General features: G+C 38.2%; 1 protein-coding gene across 4 annotated transcripts in view; it reads right to left on the reverse strand.

The window, feature by feature from the left end:
- Cbx5 (chromobox 5) overlaps positions 1-22,810 on the reverse strand; it is a 39,015-nt gene that overhangs the window by 14,467 nt on the left and 1,738 nt on the right. For 2 of the 4 annotated variants that reach the window (XM_015493569.2, XM_015493567.2), the window contains exon 2: positions 4,826-5,003. In XM_015493569.2, coding sequence (XP_015349055.1) covers positions 4,826-4,962 — 137 coding nt within the window. In that variant the 5' untranslated portion in view covers positions 4,963-5,003. Of the gene's footprint in view, positions 1-4,825; positions 5,004-6,506; positions 6,699-6,739; positions 6,875-22,810 lie in introns of those variants that run through there. The other 2 variants (XM_048802847.1, XM_048802848.1) reach the window with 2 other exon arrangements.

The raw sequence follows: 22,810 nt of genomic DNA on the forward strand, positions 1-22,810 counted from the left end.
AAAAAAAAAAAAAAAAAAAAATATATATATATATATATATATATATAAATATTTTTGAGATAGGGTCTTGCTACATTGTTGAGGTTGGTTTTAAATTTGCAATCCTCCTGTCTCAATCTCCCCAGCCACTGAGCTTACAGGTGTATGCCACCACACCCAGCATTTCATTCTTATTTACTAATTTTTGGCAGTACTGGGAAGTGAACCCAGGGATACTCTACCACTGAGCTACATAGTTTCACATTTTTTAAATTATAAATTTTAAATCTATTTATTTTTGCAGTACTGGGATTAAACCCAGGAGCACCTTACCACTGAGCTACACCTCCAGCCTTTTATTTTGAGACAGGGTCTCCTTAAATTGCCCAGACTGGCCTTGAATTTGTAATCCTCCTGCCTCAGCCTCCTGGGTCACTGGGATTACAGGTGTACACCACCATGCCTGGCATCCATCTTAGATTTCTACTATGAAAAATGAAAAAACTATGCCCGTACAAAGACTTGTACACAATTATTTACAGCAGCATTTTAATAGCCAAAAATGAAAACAAACATCCTTCAACTGGACAAACTGATATATTCATACAAGATAATACTATTCAGCAACAAAAAGAAACAAATACTAACATATGCTACAACTTCAAAGAACCTAAAAACATTAAACTAAGTGAAAGAGATGGAAAGTAGATTAGTGGTTGCCTGAGGTTGAAGATGGGAGTTGGAATTAACTACAAATGGGTTGAATGGAATTCTGGGGGATGGAGGCATATAAATTCTGAAATTGGAGTGTAGTAATAGTAATAATGGCACCACTCTACAAATTTATGAGAAATTACTGAATTGTATAATTTCAGCGAGTGAATTTTATACTATGTAGATTACACTTCAGTAAAGCTGTTCAACAGTTCAAATTTAGGGCAGAAGGTTATAACTCAGTGGTAGAGTGCTTGCCTAGCATGTATGAGGCCCTGAGTTCAATTCCTTGTAGTACCATGTTAAAAATTCTTTTTGAGGGCTGGGGTTGTGGCTCAGAGGTAGAGAGCTCACCTAGCATGCATGAGGCACTGGGTTCAATCCTCAGCACCACATAAAGTAAAATAAAGACATTGTGTCCACCTATAACAAAAATACTTTAAAAAACTTTTTGAAACTTGAATTATGCCTTATTAAGCAAGAAATATGATTTAACAATATAATCAACCATTTGTACAACTCTTAAAAAAAAGGGGCAACCTAATAATCATTCACCTCCAGTTTTTAAAAAAATTTTTTTAGTTGTAGATGGACATGATACCTTTATTTATTTTTACGTGGTGCTGGGGATCAAACCCAGGGCTTCACACATGCAAGGCAAGCGCTCTACTACTAAGCCACAACCCCAGCCCCTCACCTCCAGTTTTCATTGTCCTAAATGTTACTCATATTTTGGGAAAAAGTTTAAGTATTGGAGGACTTAAATAGTTACATAGAAAAAGGCAATGAAGTTGGGTGTGGTGCTGCATGGCTAGAATCCCAGCATCTCAGGAGGCCGAGGCAGGAAGATTACAAATTCAAGGCCAGCCTCAGCGACTTAGTGAGGCCCTAAGTGAAACCCTGTCTCAAAAAAAAAAAAAGCTAAGGACTTAGCTCACCACTAAAGTGCCCCTGGATTCAGTCCCTAGTACCAAAAAAAGAAAAAAAAGGGCAATACAGTACTATACTAAATCACCACAATAAAGACAAAGAAGTAGGATTTGGATTATATTAATTCAAATGGACAAGTCTACTGTCATTAGTCATTCAAAAATATTTTCATATTCTCAACAACAAAAAAATCATTCACACAACTCTTCTCCCAAACCCAGAAACCATATAGTTTATTATTCCAGAGGAAATTAAGGCACCAAAATCAAAAGTCACACCAACACTAACATAAGAAGTAGACTTGGGGGTGGGAAAGAATCTGCCGATAGCAAAAAAGCCTGACCTATGATGGGATTATCTCTTTCTTACCATTTTGGCACTGCTGCTTCTATTTTAACAATTTTCACCCAAAAGAAAGCACAATATAATTTACAAAGGATTTTAGAACCAAAGAAATCTTTTTAAAAAAATATTTATTTTTTAGTTGCACACAATACCTTTATTTTGTTTATTTTTTTTTTTATGTGGTTCTGAGGATTGAACCCAGGTCCTCTGAGTGCTCTACCACTGAGCCACAACCTCAGCGCCCCGCCCCCCCGCCCCAGCAAAAAATCTTGATACTGGATTTTTGTTCCACTATCATAGGTTATGTGATCTTTAGGAAACAGCTTCACTAATTTCCTCGTCTGGAAACTGAAAATACCTCTAAAGGCTTGTGTGTGTGTGTGTGTGTGTGTGTTTGTTTTACTATGAGTTGACCCCAAGGGCAACCTACCACTGAGCTACATCCCCAACTTTTTATTTTTTAAGACACAGTTATCATGAAGTTGCCAAAGCTGGCCTCAAAATTGTGATCTTCCTGCCTCAGCCTCCTAAATCCTGGGATTACAGGTGTGCACCACCATGCCCAGTTCTTCTAAAGGTTTTTATGAGAATTAAATAGAACAGAGGAAGTAGAATCTGATCACTGCTTAGCACATACACTAGTTCCCCCTTAACTATGGTTTCATTTTCTGCAATTTTTTTAAATATTTATTTTTTAGCTTTAGTTGGACAGAATATCTTTTTATTTTATTTTTATGTGGTGCTGAGGATCAAACCCAGTGCCTCACGCATGCCAGGCAAGCGCCCTACTACTTGAGCCATATCCCTAGCCCCTCATTTTCTGCAATTTAATTTACCTGTGGTTGACTGCAATACAAAAGTGTTAACTGGAAAATTCCATGAAATAAACAATTAATACACTTTAAATGGCATGCTGTTTTGAGCAACATGATGAAATGTTGCACTATCTCACTCTGTTCTGTGAATGTCAATCATCCTTTGACCAAAGTATCCACACACTATCTGCCCAATAGTCACTTAGTAGTTATCTCCACTATCAGACTATCATGGTACTTGTAGTGCTTATGTTCAAATAACCATATGCAGTAGCCTAACACTATATTAGAATGCCTACGTTACTCACCCGACTTCATCGTATCACAAGCACTATATCATCTCATGTCATCATAAGAAGGGTAAGTACAATAAATATTTGGGGGAAATCCATATTCACATAACTTTTATTGCTGTATGTTGCTACAACTATTCTATTTTATCATTAATTAGCTGTTAATCTCTCTCTCTCTTTTTTTAGTACCAGGGATCAAACTCAGAGTCCACTCAACCGCTGAGCCATATCCCCAGCCCTATTTTGTATTTTATTTAGAGACAAGGTCTCACTGACTTGCTTAGTGCATCGCTATTGTTGAGGCTGGCTTTGAACTCATGATCCTCCTGCCTCAGTCTCCCAAACCACTGGGATTATAGGCATGTGCCACCCCACCCGGCATTAGTTGTAATCTCTTACTGTGCCTAACTTAAAAATTAAATTTTGTCATAGATATATAAGAAAAAAACATATAGTGCATTTATATACAATTCAATATTGTCCACAGTTTCAGCATCCACAGAGGATATCCACTAGCACTCAGGCAGGTACTTTTGTTGTCAAACGCTGGGGTAAAGGGCCAAATTTGTTCCAGTCATTTATGAGTCCCAGGTATTGATGACAAAGTAAGGATTAGTGCTTAACCTGTCTATCCCAAACTTCATCTTCTTCCTTTTTATCTATGGTGAGACACCAGTAGCTCAAAAGAGATAGTTTTAAATACCTTAGTACTTCTAGTTATGATTTGATGGGCCTAAAGAACTCCCTCAAAATCTTTTGTTATTATTTTAATTCCTACCTCACGGTGCACTCAGTCTCCCCTAAACTCAGTGGTTCTTATCTAGTGGAAGTTGTATTACCACCACTCTTTAAAAATATGGAAAGCATCTTCAGATTGGTGTACTACCCACGTATAGCACTCTGGGTGCTAGAGATGCTAGGTATCCTACAATGCTTGAATTATCTCTTATTTTGAGACAGGGTCTTACTACATTGCCAGGATGGCCTTGAACTTGTGATCCTTCTGCCTCAGTTTCTTAATAAGTTGCTGGGACTAGAGGCATGTGCTACCACACCTGGGCTATGTTTGAAATTTCTGCAAATAAAATGTTGACCTCAAATAAGTCTTTCAATAAGATGTATAATTCATCTTGATACACTTTTAAGATCTGATTCAGGCTAGATGACTTACTTCTTTCTTTGCTATAATGTACATATTTTTATCTTAGTTGTATCCCAAATACTGCTACTACCAACAGTTTATACTTACACTAAACTTATGTTTCAGACTCTATACATCTACCCAACAACTCTCAAGTACTTTTTCTTATCCAAATTTTATTGAAGAGAAATAAGGAAATTAGCCAAGATCATCTAGCTTGCATCTTAAGTGGTGAAACAAGAATATGGAAACTTTGTTTCCTAAGGCCTATGCTCCTTAACCAATCCATTATCCTGCCCCTCCTGTATCAAAACATCAGCTCCAGGCTGGGGTTGTGGCTCTCCTAGCATGTGTGAGGCCCTGATGCTACATAAAAATAAATAAATAAAATAAAGGTTTGTGTCCAACTACAACTAAAAGAAAATTTAAAAAGAAAAAAAATCAGTTCCATGAGAAGGGAGACTACTTAGTGACTTCTGTACCTTCTGATTCTTCAGAGAGGTAAAAAAAGGTGGGGGGAAAAAGACAATGACCGTGGTGGCTCATGGGTGAGTAAACCAATGGTCTCTACCTCTAGAGAGTCCTAAAGCCTGAAAAAAAGCACTTACTCAGAAAAGCCTTTCCACTTCAGCAGATACTCCACTTGCCCCTTAACCACACGCCTGTCTAACACCTTCTCCACAACATATTCCTCCTCATCCTCTGAAGAAGAACTGTCAGCTGTCCTCTTGGTTTTCTTTCCCATGTCGCACACTATTCCACCTGAAGGACTAAGGCCACGGGTTCCTGCAAAGGGGAAAGACGAAATGGTTACAACCTTTGTGAGGATTAAAAACTTTGTCTCTTATCAATGTGATGAATCGGAGAGAACAAAGTTTCTGATCATTCTATGTAGACAGCTTAAGAACTTAATTTAAACAAAAAGAATTTAATTAAAAAATGGATCAATTCCTCAATCCCCCAGCTACAATTTTCTCTTTGTCGAAAGAGATGAAAATTATCAGATGGCAGTTATCTAACTCCTGGTTACTTTTGTAACTGTTTTTAAGCCTGGAACTCAAAGAGAAAATGTGGAAAACCTTTGGTTAAATGAACCAAGACAGAATGAAAACATTTCCCTACAAGGTGAATAGAGTCTTTATAAAAATGAAAAAAGAAGCCACCAATATGTAACTTTTCTCTAATCTGAGCATCTTGACCAGTCTCTTAGCACAAAAACGGCCTTGCTTAGGCATCTTTCACCACATTTTCAGTGACTCGGTACATTTCCTTGAAACAAATTGAGCTTGTCCCTCCAGAGCATCCATCAGCTCACAAGAGCAAGGCTGACATCTCAAACACACTAAGCCTCCTTTTTCAGCATGCTCATTTGGGGATGGGAGGGAAGAAGAAAAACTTTTTAGTCCTAAAATTCAAAATTAGTCACTGGATTATTCAGTAATTCCCATGGCTCAACTAACCCAAATAGTTAAGGAGGTCCCTCTCCTCTTAACTGAAGTTGACTCTGGGCCAAAGGAAGAGGAGGAAAAAGAAGTCTGGCCCCAGACTCAGCATCAACATTAAGCCTCCTCAAAACACAGAGGAGCCATTCATAGGCCCAAGGAAAGCTGAAGCAAGGCAAAACTAATGGAAATTGAGTTAAGCCCAGAAATACGCACAACAGGGGGTGCTCCATAAAGACTCTAATTTTTTAAAATCCAACACTGTTGTTACCATAACCATATTTAAGAATTCTTCCTTAACCATGTTAAATGGTGCCTACAGTCTGGATTATAGAGTACCAGGGATTGTTTTCTTAGCTGAACTTCATTTTTATTTTGCTGTTATCTTTAAAGATGTTTTTCAGCACTCCTAAACATTACCATGTTAACCAGGAAACCACTCCCAGGAATAAGGACCACTAATGTCAGAATTATGTTCATGTCAAGTAAACATAAAAAGTTACATCAATTCACTTCAAATTAGATTTTAAGAAATTATTGCAATATTATTGGAAACCACATTCTAGAACTTACTGCAATAGGTATACACATCCTAAAAACTGCCTGTACCCATAACTGCCCTATAATAAAACTAAGTTTTCATTAAAATACTTTATCTGGAAAAGAGTATGGGAGAATGTTAAATAGGTGTTTTTAAAATATATCTTTCCATGAATTTAGAAGAGACTCCTAAGCTGCAAGAAAATAGATCTGATTTTGGTTTATTTAAATAAAAACTGCCTCCGACCTCACCAGAGACAGGAAATGTCATATTCCAGGGAGAGTCCCCACCCCCACCCCCACTCACCTTGGAATTTCCGGGAGCTGAGCAGTTTAGGTCAGAGCGCTGGGGTAAAAACCAGCCCCATGTTAGATGCATGCAGTTAAGCATTGTGGCTATGGCCTCCCCTGCCTCAGCAGGAAAAACAAGGATTTACATATGTGTTCTTCAGTTTGAGGGAGGGAAAAGGAAAATTTCCCTTTATCCCTTCATGAAGCCCCCAAAGTAGAAAATGAATGGGGGTTCCCTCCTTTACCTACCGGATCGCCCCAGTTCTTTCTTTCCCTCTGGGCTAACAGGAGGGGCCTCCCCTCCTAGGTCTGGGGCTTGGCGGGCTGGCAGCGCCCCCGCCCCCACCCAGCTGCCTGGGCGCCACTGCGCAGCTGTCCCAGTCCGTTGCCATGGCAACTGGCAGCCTTACTAGACTGAGGGGGAGAGGCAAATGGAAAAGTTAAAAGGCTTAACTTTCCTTTTCAGTGATGACTGGGTGGAGAAGTTGGACGGTACCTCCCTTGGCCTCAAGGCAAGGCATTCAGAAACCAAGGGAATTGGTCCTTGGGTTTTAATTTCAAAACTTATGCTTATTACTCTAAAAGCACTGTGAATTAATCAATAGCAATTTAAGATCATCTAATAAGATTATAGCTCACTGAAAGGAGGAATGGAAAGGCCAGGTCCTTCTACAACAAGATCTGTACCCTAACCCACCAGAAGCACTTTAGACAAGGCCTTTTTCACCATCTGTATGGTACTGTTAATGGGCTAGGGTTGTAGCTCAATGGTAAAGTGTTTGCCTGGCATATGTGAGGCCCTATGTTTGAGCACCACACTGGAGGGGGAAAAAAAAAAAACCTCCCTGTGTATAGTACAATTATTAAAATTGTTTGGGAGGTAATCAGAGGAAAGAGGGGGAGGGGAAGCATTTCAAAGATACCATATAAGGGCTGGAGACATAGCTCAGATGGGAGATTAATTGCCTCAAATGCACAAGACCCTGGCTGGGTTCAATCCCCAGCACCACCAAAAAAAAGATACCATATGAGCTTCCTTCTTGGGAGGAACACTAGACACAGAACTAGAATCCAAAGGCTTGAAATACTGACCAAAAAAACCTTACAACTGAAATTATAGCTAGGGAAAAAATTAATCCCTAATACAGCAGTTACATAAAGGAAGGGAGAGTAGGTTAGCCAAAACCACGGCTGTTGAACTATTTATTCTCACTTGATTTTTTGTTTTAGTACTGAAGATTAAACCCAAGGGTGCTTTACCACTGAGTTACATCCCCAGTCCTTCTGCTTTGTTTCGTGACAGGGTCTCCCTCAATTGTTGAGGCAGGCCTTAAAGTTAGAATCCTCCAACCTCCTTGCTTCTTTATCTTTCTTTCTGTGTGTGTGTGTGTGTGTGTGGTGCTGAGGATTGAACCCATTGAACCCACAGCCTTGTGCATGTGAGACAACAAGCGCTCCACCAACTGAGCTGTATCCCCAGCCCTCTCACTCTTTTTTTTTTTTTTTTTTGGTACCAGGGATTGAACCCAGGGGTGCTTAACCACTGAGCCACATCACTAGCCCTTTTCTTTTTTTTTATTTTGAGACAGGGACTCACTACCTCATTTAGCTGAGGTTGGCTCTGAACTGGCAATCCAATTCTCCTCCCTAGGCCTCAAGAGCTGCTGGGATTACAGACCTGCATCACCATGTCCTGGTCATTCTTGCAATGTTGTTATGAAATGGATCTTTTAGTAATTATTATCCATCTGATAAACATTATTAATACATCATTCCCTATGTCAACAATCCCTAATACTTGAGAAAAGGAGAACTGGGATGAAGAAAAGAGACTAAATGCCATAAATTTTGCTTTTAATTATCTTATTTTTTTAAATATATTTTTAAAAGTTGTTGATAGACCTTTATTTTATTTATTTATGTGGTGCTGAGAATGGAATCCAGTGTCTCACACATGCCAGGCAAGTGTGCTACCGCTGAGCCCCAGCGCCAGCCCTTAAACAAACATTTTAGAGCTCCCAAATCCTACTCTGCTTTACATACAGGAACTTTATCTTATGTTACCTTTTATAGTGTTAAGGTCTGGTGCATTCTAAGCACACTCTACCACTGAGCTACAACAGCAGTCCTATGTGGGAACTTTGTTTTTTATGATACTGGGGATTAAATCCAGAGGCATGCTACCACTAAACTACATCCCTAGCCCCTTTAGTTTTTTAAATATTTTTCAAAATTTTGAGACAAGGTATGAGTAAATTGCAAAGGTGGGCCCTGAACTTGCCATTCTCCTGCCTCAGTCTCCAAAATAGCTGGGGTTAAAGATGCGCACCACCATTCCCAGCTCTTATGTGGGAACTTCACAGCCAGAGACTGCTGCCATGGGATAGAAGGAAAAGGAACAATCAAAAGCAAAGAATCTGTTGGGCTGGGTAGCACAAGCCTGCAATTCCAGCAGCAGGAGGCTGAGGCGGAATGATTGTCAGTTTGAGGCAGCTTCAGGAACTTTGTGAGACCCTGTCTCAAATAAGAAAATTAAAAAGGGCTGGGGGATGTAGCTCAGTGTGTGAGACCCCTTGGTATTAAAATAAAAGAATCTGACTGAATAATAGCAGACAAATAAAGGTGATTATTTGGTTGTCAGACAGAAAACAGCTATTACAGGTCAGAAAAGTCAAAATTTTTAATTATAGGGGATTTCCTCAAAATTGAAAGGACCCATCAGGAAACCTCTGAGTAAAAATTGCCCTTTTCAACTCTTCTTACTTTTCTTAACTAAGGAATCTAAAAACAATGCCATAGAAATTAAAATAGTGTCCTGATTTTTCATTAATTTGCCATGTGTGATCATGAATAAATAAATTTTAGATCTAACCCTAGTATCATTAAAACAGGCCAAATAAATCCCCACTTCCTACCTCCCAGGGAAAGGGTGAGTTTATGTTGAAATCAAAGAGCTATTATGTCCTCCAAAAAGAACCTTTTGTAAAAATAAGTTAGGGTCCAATACAACAGCAGAAGGAAATATGTGACCTTCCAAATTCCTAAGCCCATAAACCATACCACATGCAGTAACTCCTGCGGTTCAACATGTTAGCAGACAGTAAGAAAAGCGAGGAACAGTACCTCTGTAAAGGCACTGGAAAAGTAATAAAACTTCAGAGAAGAATAGGTATGTTCTCTCAAGGGTCAAGTACTCATTCCTACATCTTAAAACTCACAAAACGTGGGAGATAGCAGAATGAAAAGACAGTAATTCTGTGAAGGAATAAAAGACAGGAAAAACATATTTTGGTGAAACCTTTCAGAAAAAGAAAAGAATTCATGCTGGGGATATAGCTCTACTGCAGAGTGCATACTTAGCATCACGAGACCAGTGTCTGATCACAAAAAAAGTGAATTCAACGAATAACCATACTAAATATTCTAGTGTCCACTCTTCCCCCTAAAACATCCTGAAATTAAGGTTCAGGTCTATTCTCTTCTTCTCATTCTTAAGAACTCCCTAAAGGACACACGGGCTGAGGTCCCTTTCTCTTTTGGGTTTTCTAACAGCTGACAAATAGAATTGGGCCTGATGCCAGGAGTCAGAGTCCAACCATAATATTCTTTAAAGAATGGCATGCAATTGTCTTGTAAATCTCCCACAGTCACAGATCAGAAGCTGGCAAGGATGACGACATAGTTCTGATGGAATGTGTCTTATCTTAACCTTGAAGTTACAGATCTGCTCAGGAGCAGCAGTAAAAAATGAGAAATGCACTCAGACATTGGAGGGGACATAATTCTCTTTTAGACAGTGCGACCCAATGTATTAGGGTCAAATGAAACACAAAGCCAGACAGACAATTTAAGGGCTAGAGCCTGGACCAGATAAAGCATCAAGACTGGTAGTTCACGCTGAGCTTGGGAGAAGGGAGCTTTCTGGTATGAGAAATGAGAATCGGTTGGCAGGATGATGAAGTGATTAAGGTAGAATTCTGATACTACCACAGAAGAGGAGAAGACGAGCCTCTGCAACCTTATCCTTGTGGAAATCTTCACAGGAAGGGGTGAGCAGCTTCTCAAGTTTCTAGAGAGTCTTTCAACCAAGACAGCTCCCAACCCTTTCTTGAACACGGATAACGGATAAAATTCTCTGGTAAAAGGATTAACCACTATAGATAGACTGTACCAGCTACAGCATTAGGACACAGGAAAAGAGCAGCCTCAGCAATCTTTCCTATCAACAATGCAAGGCAAATTCACCTTACAGGCCTCTGAATGCTAGTGGAGAACACCTAAACCAGGGATCCGGACAGAAGGAGGTCCTGGAAGATCATCAAAGAACTTTGTAGTTATGCAGAGTCAGAGCCCACATTCCAAGTCACTGCCAGGGAACTCTTAAAAGTTGAATCTTCCACCAAAAAAAAGGGGGGGATGGGAAAGTAAGAAGATAAAGCAGACAGGAAGAAAAAAAATAATTCCATATATTATGCAGTTAAAGAAAAACATTTAAAAACTGTCAGTCCCTAGCAATTACATAGCCAGCATTACAACAAAGCTGGGAATTCCAAAACAACAGATATAAAGGCTAGCCGCTGGCACCAACCAATCAATCAGAAAATCATAAAACCACCCATCATAAGGTTCCCAGTATCAGTTTGCTGTGGTCCCTCTATAACTTTTTATCTATCTATCTATCTATCTATCTATCTATCTATCTATCTATCTATCTTTTTGGTAGTGGGGATTGAACCCAGGGACACTTAACCACTGAGCCACATCCCCAGCCCTTTTTTGTATTTTATTTAGAGACAGGGTCTCACTGAGTTGCTGAGACTGGTTTGAACTTTTGATTCTCTTGCCTCTGCCTACACCAAGTCTCTGGGATTACAGGCGGAAGACCCACTATAATTTCTTTACAATGCCAGGTGCTTCATGACTTTTCTTAGATCTTGGTGTAGCACATTTTATTTCCATCACCACTATGAGGAAAAAAGTACAAATAAGAGAATTCTGGTATCTTTCTCCAAGCATTCTTTTTATTGTTTAGAAAGAATAAAAATCAATGAATAAGCGGCTTCACTGAACTAGATTCTGAAGTATTTAGAGGTAGTAATCAGAACAAAAGTCAAGATGCATAATAAGTGAGCTCTCTTCACTTTAGAGCTTCAATATAAATTATATTACACCCACTAAGTGGGCAAAATCCTCCAGAAAGTCATGGTAAAAGAACAAGGGGGGCTTGGGATATATAGCTCAGTTGGTAGAGTGCTTGCCTTGCATGCACAAGGCCCTGGGTTCAATCCCCAGCGTGCGCGCACATACACACACACACACACACACACACAAAAAAAAAAAAAAAAAAAACAAGGAAGGCAGAGGGCATATGCAAAGTTCCCTATCACCTGGATACCTGGATTAATTAATTACTGATGAGTGGCTTCAGTAGGCCCAGATTTGATAAATTCCCATTTCTCCCCTAAAGCCCCTTGGGGAAAGACAGTAGTTTAGGGAAAGATTAAATTGTCAGGCATAGCACTGTCTTCTAAGCGTCCTCTATATAGTCTTATTCAGCAAATAAAACGGATGAAAACAAACCAAATTTACAGAACCATATTAATCTGCTCTATGTTCTTTGCTCTTTGTGGATATTGAAAGTACCAATGGTCTTAGGTATGTAACCCATACAGCATAAAACTAAAATACCCTCTATAAAGATGTTTTCTTGTACTGGATTTATGATTTCCAAAGTATTAGCCATGTGGCACTTCAACAAAAAACACAGCATAGAGATGCACATTATAGCTGTCCTGGCTGTCTCGGATTTTGTTAAATGGGCTGATAACTATCACTCCACCTCCACCAAAAGCCCATGAGCACCCAATTCAAGAGGAGTTAAAAGCTTTTTAAATGTCTATTTAAGAGACTGGATTAGGAAAGAGTTCAGGAGGAAGATTAACTGTGGTCATTAACACCCCTATCATTAACAAGCCACATACAGACAACACAAACTTTATTAATAGAGAGGAGTATCTAGAGAGGAAATGCTCTCCCTTTGGCTAGCAAAACTCCAGTTCATGACCCTTGAAAAATCAAGCAAACAGGGCAAAGTGGCTGTACCTCAGAGGTAGAGCACATACTTAACATGTGATGTCAAGGTTCTGGGTTCCATTCCCACGACCAAAAAAAAATCAGGGACTAATAAGGCACTGCTTCAACCAGCTACTATGAGGCAATGTATGCTATATGTTGATTATCCAGGCCTCCTAAAACTATGAGCAAGAGAGTAAAGACCTTTGTTCTTTTAGATTAAAACATACACTGTGGACTACCATTATTTTATAAATCAATGTGCACTCTAGAACTCAAATCTAAAACACTGCTTTAAATTGTCAGTCTCGCATATTGTTGTATTTAGCAACAATAAACAAATCTGTATTATCTCAATAATTTTATGAATTTTTCTTTTCCTTTCATTAAAATCTATTCAATTTCTTCTCCCAAGCGTCGGTCTTGAAATTTAGTTAGGGCACACCTAAATCCAACCATTGGGCAAAAGGTTAGATATCCAGCCGTTCCAAGATTTATGAGAAAGTAGAACTTGGCACCATTATGGGAAAATGTCTTCCAGATGGTGCTTTCCAACAACTATCTCTGGAACATACTAAACTCATCTCAAGGCACCCCATTCTTAGATGGGTGTTAATCTCACACCCGTTCCTCTCTTAATTAAACGTGATAAAGCATGAACTTAAAAACCTTGTCACCTTTCACAAAGAACATGGCAATTTCACCATAAATAAATCTTAAGAAAACTGGGTAATAGCAATGTTCAGCAGATTACCATGAATCACAGATTTATACATACCACTTTGGCAGATCATGCTCACAAAATATGGAAGGGTTAAAATACTTACCCCAAAATAAAATTATAATTATAAAGCATTTTTCCAACATCAGCCATAAAATTAAAACTCACTCCTTACCCTGGTATTAGCTTGCAGTTTTTGGACATCAGCAGTTTAAGGATTACAAAGACCCCTTCAGGTCCTGTCAACATATCATTTATTTTAAGGAAGAACCTACATTAAGACAATTTTGCTTCTCAGTAGTCTTCTTAGTTTAGTGAAGACATTAAAGAGACATAAAAACTAATTTTCATAACCATAAACTAAAATCTCTAAAATCTCTCTAATTTCACTGTTGAGAAAATATTAGAATTTAAACCAATGTTAACAATACTAAAATCTGATTACTACTGCTGACAAAATTTTTTTATATAATTGGAATAAAAAATATCTCAAGACTATAAAACTTCTGGGAATAAAAGAGCATTCCTTCAACATATGGCATGATTTTGTGCTTTGCCATCACCTTGGTGTATCTGCAATATGAATTATACTGAAGTTCATAGCCTACAATTTAGATAAATAAAATCAAGCCAGTATTGAATTTTTCCCATCCCATACAAGGGTATCCTTGGCAGCTCCTGGGCCATCTATTATGATCCCAACCAATTTCACTCTGTGGCAATTTAAAAGCTGTAAAAAAAATACATAATGGGTGATGACAGGAGAAACAAACCCACACCAGAAGTTATTGAACCTTGCAGGTCTTTGCAAGTGTCTCTATTGACATTTAAGTGTGAGTTACTATGCCACAATATCATAAAAGTGTGCTCTACACTTCAGATATATTGATAGTTAAATGCAAAGAAAGGCCACCATCAGATAAATGGCTAAAGGGATGGCCAATCTCAGACCACCCAGCTCTTCAACTGTTTTGACATGTTACTTAAGCCAAGTAAGATTTTTCTTTTTGTACAGTTTCCAACTACTTTCCCAATTCAAATCCTTTGCCAAAGGGATGATTAATGTAGTCATTCTGTTCTTTGCTCTAAAATTGTTTGGTTGGTTATGGGACATTTATTGAGGGTCTAACAACTGCAGTCTACTCCAGTCTTCAACTTAAGGGGATTTTAAGTTTCTCCCTTAGTTAAACCAGTGCTTGTTAGCACCTTAAAAGGTTGTTACAAAAAAGCAACTTAATGTGCAACTTTTTAACAGTTCTATTCAGAATCTGGAATAACTAGATATGCCAGATCACTAAATATTGAATTGGAAAGTTCACTTAACATTAAGGATGTTAGCCATATGCCCTACATATTTCATAGGTCTGTTGTGGGAAAAAGAACAAAATATTTCAGGTTTGGAGTTTTCTTTGTGGGATATTTTTAACCTCAATTCCTTAACAGATATAGGGCCAATAAAGTTCTGTACTGAAGTGAGCTTTGATAGTTTGTTTTTCCAGGAAGCAATTAATTTCACTAAGACATGGAATATAGTACCACAGTTTCTCATACTATTGAGCTATAGCCCCAGCCCTTTCTATTTATTTGAGACAGGGTGTTGCCCATGCTGGCTTTGAACTTGTGATCTTCCCAGCCTCCCCAACTGCTGGGATTACAGGTATGTATCACTGCACTTGGCTTATTACCTTTTTTATCTGTAGGATCAGGGATTCCAGTATAGCTAGCTCAGTGATAAAGATCTTGCCTGGGCTCAATCCCCAGTAACATACACACACAAAAAAAAGTCTGTGGGATCAATAGTAATATCCATCCTCTTTTTCCAAATATTTGTGTCTTTTTGACAGAATCTTGTTAAATGGCCTTTAACTAGTGATCCTCTTGCTTTGGCCTCCCAAGTAAACTGGGATTACAGGCAATGTGCCAAAATGCCTGGCTAGTCATCTGTCCATCTTTCCTGATTTATCTCAAAGAATTAAGTTTCTGATCTTCTCAAAGAACTTCCAGTTCATTATTTTCTTATTTTTAAAAAATATTTCAAGCCGGGTGTGGTGGTGCACACCTTGTAATCCCAGTGACTTCGGAAGCTGAGGCAGGAGGATCAAGACTTCAAAGACAGCCTCCAGCAACTTAGTGAGGCACTGAACAACTCAGTGAGACCCTGTCTATAAATATAAATAACTTTTTAAAAAAGGACTGGGGATGTGATTCAGGGGTTAAGTGCCACTGGATTCAATCCCTGGTACCAAAATAAAATAAAATAAATTTATTACTAATTTTATCTTTACTATTTTTCTTCTGCCTACTTTGGATGAATTTTGGTTGGTTTGTTTAACATAACAGCCTGTGTTGCACAGGCTGGCCATGAACTCCTAGATTCCTAGACTCCTAGAGATCCTCCTGGTCTAGTGCAGTGGCACAGGCTTGTAATTCCAGTGACACCGGAGGCTGAGGCAAGAGGATCCCAAGTTCACAGCCAGCCTCAGCAATTTGGCAAGGCACAAAGAAACTCAGTGAGACCCTGTCTCTAAATAAAACAAAAAAGGGATGGGGATGGGGTTCAATGGCTACATGAACCTGAGGTCAAACCCTGGTACCAAAATGAAAAGAGATAGAAGGGCTGGGATTATGGCTCAGTGGCAGAGCACTCGCCTAGCACGGGTGGGACCTGGATTTGACTGTCAGCACCACATAAAAATAAAGGCATTGGGGCTGGGGATGTGGCTCAAGCAGTAAGGACTCGCCTGGCATGCACGGGGTGCTGAGTTCGATCCTCAGCACCACATAAAATAAAGATGTTGTGTCCACCTTAAAACTAAAAATTTAATATTAAAAAAATTATCTCTTTAAAATAAATAAAGGCATTGTGTTGTGTCCATCTACACCTAAAAAATAAATATTAAAAAAAAAAAAGAGAGAGAACGATCCTCCTGCCTCAGTTTTCCAAGTGGCTGGGACTACAGGCTGTGAAGATACTTGGGATTTTATTCCTCTTTTTCTAGGGCTTTAAGGTGAAAACCAAGTCGCTGACTTTAGATTCACTTTTGTAGTTAAGTTTCCCCCTTAAGCACTGCACTATCTGTATTTCATGTTTGGATACGTCATGCTCTCACTTTCATTCAGTTCAAAATATTTTCTAATTTTCTTTGTGATTGCATATTTGTGTTGCAAGAGATCAAACCCAAGACCATGTACATGCTAAGCTCACATTTTACCACTGAGCTACATCCCCAATCCATGAGTTCCTCTTTAATTCATGGACTACTTAGAAGTGTTGTATAGTTCAAAATATTTGGGGACTTTCCAGATATCTTTGTTACTGACTTCAAACTTAATCACACTGTAATTAAAAAAGAAAAAAAATTGACACAGCTAGGGAAGTAGCTCAGTGATAAGATTTCTTGCCTCAAATGTACGCAGGTTTGATACCCAGTACTGCAAAAACAAAATATAGTGTACACAACTGAATCTTTTGAATATGAGACTTGTATTATGACCAGAGGATGGTCTGTTTAGGTTAAGTGTTCTATGTATACTTGAAAAGTACTCTGCTGTCGTGTGAACTATTCTACAAACATCAATTATATGAAGTCTTCTATTTCCCTATTGATCTTTCTACTTGACTTATCAATCAGCAAGGTATTAAAATTTCCAAATATAATTAGATTTCTATTACCTCATTTTTCCTTTATGTATTACGAAGCTTTTATTATTAGCTGTATAAACACAGGATTGTTACATCCTCTTGATGAACAGATTCCTTTATTACCTAACCTGCTGCTATTTGCCCTATGCCATAGATCTTTTATTAAAAAAAAGAATAAGAGAGGCTGGGGTTGTGGCTCAGTGGTAGAGTACTCGCCTAGCATGCATGAGGCACTGGGTTCAATCCTCAGCACCACATATAAATAAATAAAATAAAATAAAGGTCTATCAACAACTTAAAAAAATTTGGAAAATATATAGGACATATAAGGTAAAATGTTTAATAGTGGAAGTTAAAAACAACTTTAATAACTTTTCTGAATTATCTGTAAGTTTTATCTATGCTTGTCTCCAGCTACTCATATAAATGAAGTTTGCCTATGTTTTATCAGATCTTTTGAGATAATTTATTGTTGTAAAATACTGAACAAATTAGCAATATATTACCCTCTACAACTCCCTGTGAGGTGAGTCTTACTGATTTAGGGACAAAAAACAAGGCACATGGAGTTCAAGGATTTGCCTCCAAAACTAAACTTCAAGATTTCCCAGCCTGTTAGTTGACCTCTTTAGCACAGGGCGTTTTATTCCGACATAATTATGTCCGCTGGCTCAGATTGAACTTGCTTTATTTTCTAAGAAACAGATTATGATCAGAGAAATACTTGAATTCAATTTGGTTCCTCCACTCCATGGAAGAAATAAATAATGTGTGCTTTAAAACAGCCCTTTCAAGTATACCATTTCTTGATCTCATGCTTGCTTGCTAGTGCCCTTCCAGCCATGAAGCACAATAGAACAGGCACACAGTAAGTCTGAAGATTAAAATTGCATGTGAAATTTTTTTCTGTCCATGATCTAGTTTCAGATGGAAAAATTTGTGTTTAATTTAGATGGACTACTATTACTAGGAAATTCAAACTATATAGCCCTTTGTCTCACTAGGAAAAGGGTGAAAATGGCCTAGTTAGTCCCTTAACACCCTTTGCAGAAAATCTTTTCTTTGAAAAAAGTTTTAAGCACAGAGTAAAGGTTATCCTGTGTTATGCCCTGGGGAGTTGACAATCAGCCAGCAAGTCAGTCTTCTGTCTTGCAAGTCCTAGGAAAGAATACCAAAGGATCACACTGGCCCAAATGTTAGAATAAGTTCTTTTATTTTTTTCCCTAATGTGAAGACACACTTTTTATTTTTGAGTGATCTTTTTTTTTTAGAATAAGTTCTTTTTAAAATTTATTTATTTTTTAGTTTTCGGTGGACACAACATCTTTATTTTATGTGGTGCTAAGGATCAAACCCAGCGCCCCGCGCAGGCCAGGCGAGCACGTTACTGCTTGAGCCACATCCCCAGACCTAGAATAATTTCTTAATTGGCACTTACAATTATTGGTATAAAAAATAAACTCTAAGATGACTTAGGAGCCACTTCATAAGTTTTAGTCTCGAGTTATTAGCTATCGCTTATCCAACTCCAGACCCGACGGCAAAGAGATCCCCATATGCCACTAGTTAATGGCAGAAATAGGAAAAGAACCAAGGTTTCTGAGCTTTTTTTATTTTTCATTTGCCTCTTTCATTTAAAATAACGTTTTTTTTTTTTTGAGGGAAGTCAAATTTATTTGAGTAGGAGTTAAGGAACCAAGGTATAGTGGTCCAATGGTGGTTCCCCCCAAAGATATTCAATTCCTAACCCACAAAACTGTGATTGTTTTATATAAGAAAAGATGTGATTAAAAGATCTGAGGGAATATATGAAAGCTAAAAAGAAATAAGGCAAAAAAGGTGAGGGGACCTCATGAAAACAAGGGAGACTAGAAAGAGTAGAAGATGTGGGCCAGGGGAAGGGATGGAGGGAAAGGGAAGGATGGGAAAACAATATTGTGTACATGTACGAATATGTAACAATGAATCCCATTATTATGTGTAATTATAAGGCACCAATAAATATATAGGAAAAAAAGATCTGAGAGAAATTAGTCCTGATCTTCTAGCCTTAAATGCAATCTCACATGTATCCTTTAAAGAGCAGAGGGAAATGGCCTAGTTAGTCCCTTACACCACAGGATCTAAACTGCCCAAAGTCAAGGAATGGTAATTACCACCAGAAACTGAAAGAGGCAAGGAACAGACACTATCCCTTGGAGCCTCCACAAGGGACTCAAAGCCTTGACTACAGACTTATGGCCTCTAGAATTATGAGGATTCCTGGTTTTTTGTTGTTTAGGATTTTTTGTGGTACTAAAATTGATCTCAGGGGCCCCCTACCATAGACCTGTATCCCTATACTTTTTTCTTTTTAGAGCTACTACATCCCTAACCCTTTCTATATTTTACTTTGAGTCAAGGTCTCACTAATTTGCCAAAGTTGGCCTGAAACTTGTGATCCTCCTGCCTCAGTCTCCAGAGTAGCTAGGATTACAGGCCGGTGCCACGGTGCTCAGCTAAATTCCTGTTGTTTTAAGCTACCAAGTCTGTGCTAGGATGTTGTACGAACCACAGGAAGCAAATAAACAGTGGAAGTAAAATTTTTGAAATCACAAACCAGGAGGCTATGCATGCAGTTTAGTAGGAGAATGCTTGCCAACATGTGTGAGGAACTGGGGCGGCGGGGCGGTGTGGGGGGGAGGCACCACCATAAATTGGGGCTAGGAACCTGAAGTGTAACTCGGAAGTAAGAGCATGTACTCAAAGCGCTGGTTCATTCCCCAACACACACATCCATCATAAACTGGACATATATAAAACCGTGTACCGATTCAAAAAGAATTGTGCTTCACTTAACCCAAAGGATAACTAAAACCTTTAATCCCTCATTTCAAAGGGTAAATTGAGGCAATCGCAGGATCTAAACTGCCCAAAAATAAATTGGCAGACCTGAGAAGAGAGAGAGGTCTAATATTTACATAGCTGCTAACAAGAACAGTGTAGGTTTTTCCACAAACATACTAGCTGGTTGAGGTCTTGGACAGACTAAACATAGACAGCAGTTGTCACTGTGGGTGTTCTGCCAGCACAAGTGTAAAGTTGTCATCAGAAATGAATATGTGGCATCAAATGGCTTACAGAAATCCAACAAATGTGCATCTTGAACTCTGTATAAGCCAACTCTTCTCAGGACGACCTGGACTTCTTCCTATTAGTACAATGATCAGTTAAAGTCACCCTCTATGAGCAAGAAAGGAAAATCAAAGTTTATGTTAGTGACAAAAGATGACTGCCCAGAGTCCAAGTTCATGAATAATAATATGTAAATACCTATATTGAATCAAACAATAACCACATTAATATTCTGCTTTTAAAATCAATATCCATAGCACAGCTTTAGGCCTGATTTCAGGTAATTGAAAATAAAAAAAGACCAAGAAAAAGAACAAAATGAAAGCTCAACATTCTCTACCAGGTGAACTTATTAAATGAGTGATTCCAATAAAATATGAAAATTAGGGGACTGGGATTGTGGCTCAGTGGTAGAGCACTTGCCTAGCATGGGTGAAGCACTGGGTTCAAATCTTGTTACCACATATAAATAAAATAAAGGTCCATTGACAACTAAAAATATTTTTAAAAAGATGAAAATTATGCTGTGGTTACTAATTTGCCTTAAAAATTAAAAAGAGGTGGGGGTGGGGCGACAGTACTGGCTCAGCATGCAAGAGGTTCTGGTGGGTTTAAATCCCCAAAACCAAAAATAAACACCCATTAGTCTTCCTCAGAAACTTTGCATCCTGAATCACAAACCATTCTCTTTTCTAAAGTATTATTAAAGGCTCTGAAAAATCTACAAAATTATCTTAGACATTTAAAGAAAATATCTGGTCACTTCAGACTTATATGCTCTTTCTCTCTCCCTCCCAATTACCATCCTGCTTACCTAAGACTCTGATATAGCTGGACATGGGTAGTGGCACAAACATGTGATCCTAGCAACTCCGGAGACTAAGACAAGAGGATGGCAAATTCTGTACCACCTATAGGAAAGTCTTCTACTTATTTTTTTTATACAGACCAGTGAAGATGTAACATCTTCAGTTACATCTTTTAGTAAATAACCCTTTTAGGTTTAGATGCATTAGTAGCCCTCCAAACTCGAAGTGCAAGTGCTTTAACTTTTGTTAATGGAGGCCCAACACTTTGTATTACTGTGGGGTGGTTTTAAGTTAACAACCCTACCAGATTTTCCACGGCAAAGGATAAGTCTAGTTAGGATTTTTCATGTGATAGTCTTGAGAATTTCAATGAAAATTATCTATTAAAATACCCCCACCACACAGAAATATTCATCAAACCTACAATCCCATTAGAATACACTTCATAATAAAACAAGCAATTTTTACTTGCACAACAACTAGAAATGCTCAATTCACAAAGCTAAAATACATGTAAAAACACCATATAAGAGACCACCAATGAATCTGCTTATAAATTCAGGTAGCTGAAACTAGAGATGAAATGAATTCACTCAGAATAATCTAAGGTGCTATGATCTGGTTGCCCATTCCTCTGAGCAGGGCTCTCCCCACACCCCTCCCCAAAAAACTGTGGGTTTATAACAGTTGTTGAAATCAGTTCAGTGGAAACTGACCTGGTTTTTTAAAAAATGAAATACATTGTAGATGAGAAAGTGCTAGTGTTCTTTGCACTTTTGTCTGGTGAAACATGTTTCAATATGTATACAGGACCAGTGTAAAATCTATTTCTCACTAAATCAAGGTCAAAGGAGAATTTGAGACTCTGGCCCAAAAGAATTCCAGGAATGTCCAAATCACTTAAATCAGGTAAAATGTAGTGCTCCCTTACCAAAGGTCACTCCCTCAACACCTCACCCATCATCTCCAGCTTTCCTAATTTCCAACTGGTAAAATATTTTGAAAATATAAAATATTTTCAAAATATAAATATAAACTCTGGCATTGGTCATTTTAGACCATGATTAGATTTTTCTTTATTGTTCTTTCTTGGTATTCCTTTCAAACCTAAATACACCAATGATAAATATCCTTAATCCATTATCACTTTAGTTCTTAGAAGCTCAGCAACTGCATCATTAACATAACCTATAAATAGGTGTATAACTGATAATATGTTATCCCTTTGCAAGCACCAGTTAACATGGAAATCACTCCTCTGTTCATTATAAGCTGCACTGGAATTATGTTTTTTTGTACAAAACTGTAAAGGACTCAGGGCTGTGGCTCAGTGGTAGAGTGCTCTTCTAGCACACGTGAGGCATTGGGTTCAAACCTCAGCACCACATAAAAATGAAATAAGGATATTGTGTCCACCTACAACTAAAAAATAAATATTTTTTAAAATTTTATAATAAATAAAATATTTTTTAAAAACCCCAAAGGTCTCTAATCCTAAATTTATTTCATATATAGTTGATTTTATCGGCCATTTAAATATTTTCCCTTTGACTCTACCATTAACCAGTGAACAATGACGTATTAAAATTGACACAACCAGGGTAGATACCTCAGGCCTACAATCAGAATACTTGCAAGTCAGAGGCCAGTCTCAACAATTTAGCAGAGACCCTCAGCGACTCAGCAAGATCTTTTTCTTTACTTATTAAATTATTTATTTATTCTAACTTGTTATACATGATGGTCAGCAAGATCTTATTTCAAAATAAAAAGGACTGGGAACATAGCTTAGTAGTAAACTGCCTCTGGCTGGGTTCAAAACCCAGTACAAAAAAATAATAATAATAATAAAAATTTAAAAAGCCCTAGAATAAATACAGTGGGCATTACCAACAGAAGAAGAAAACCTAACCAAAAGGCAATGAATGGTGATCCAGGTGATGGGTGGTTCTTCCCTCCCC

Source organism: Marmota marmota, unplaced genomic scaffold (assembly GCF_001458135.2).
Source record: "Marmota marmota marmota unplaced genomic scaffold, marMar, whole genome shotgun sequence".
NCBI lineage: Eukaryota > Metazoa > Chordata > Mammalia > Rodentia > Sciuridae > Marmota > Marmota marmota.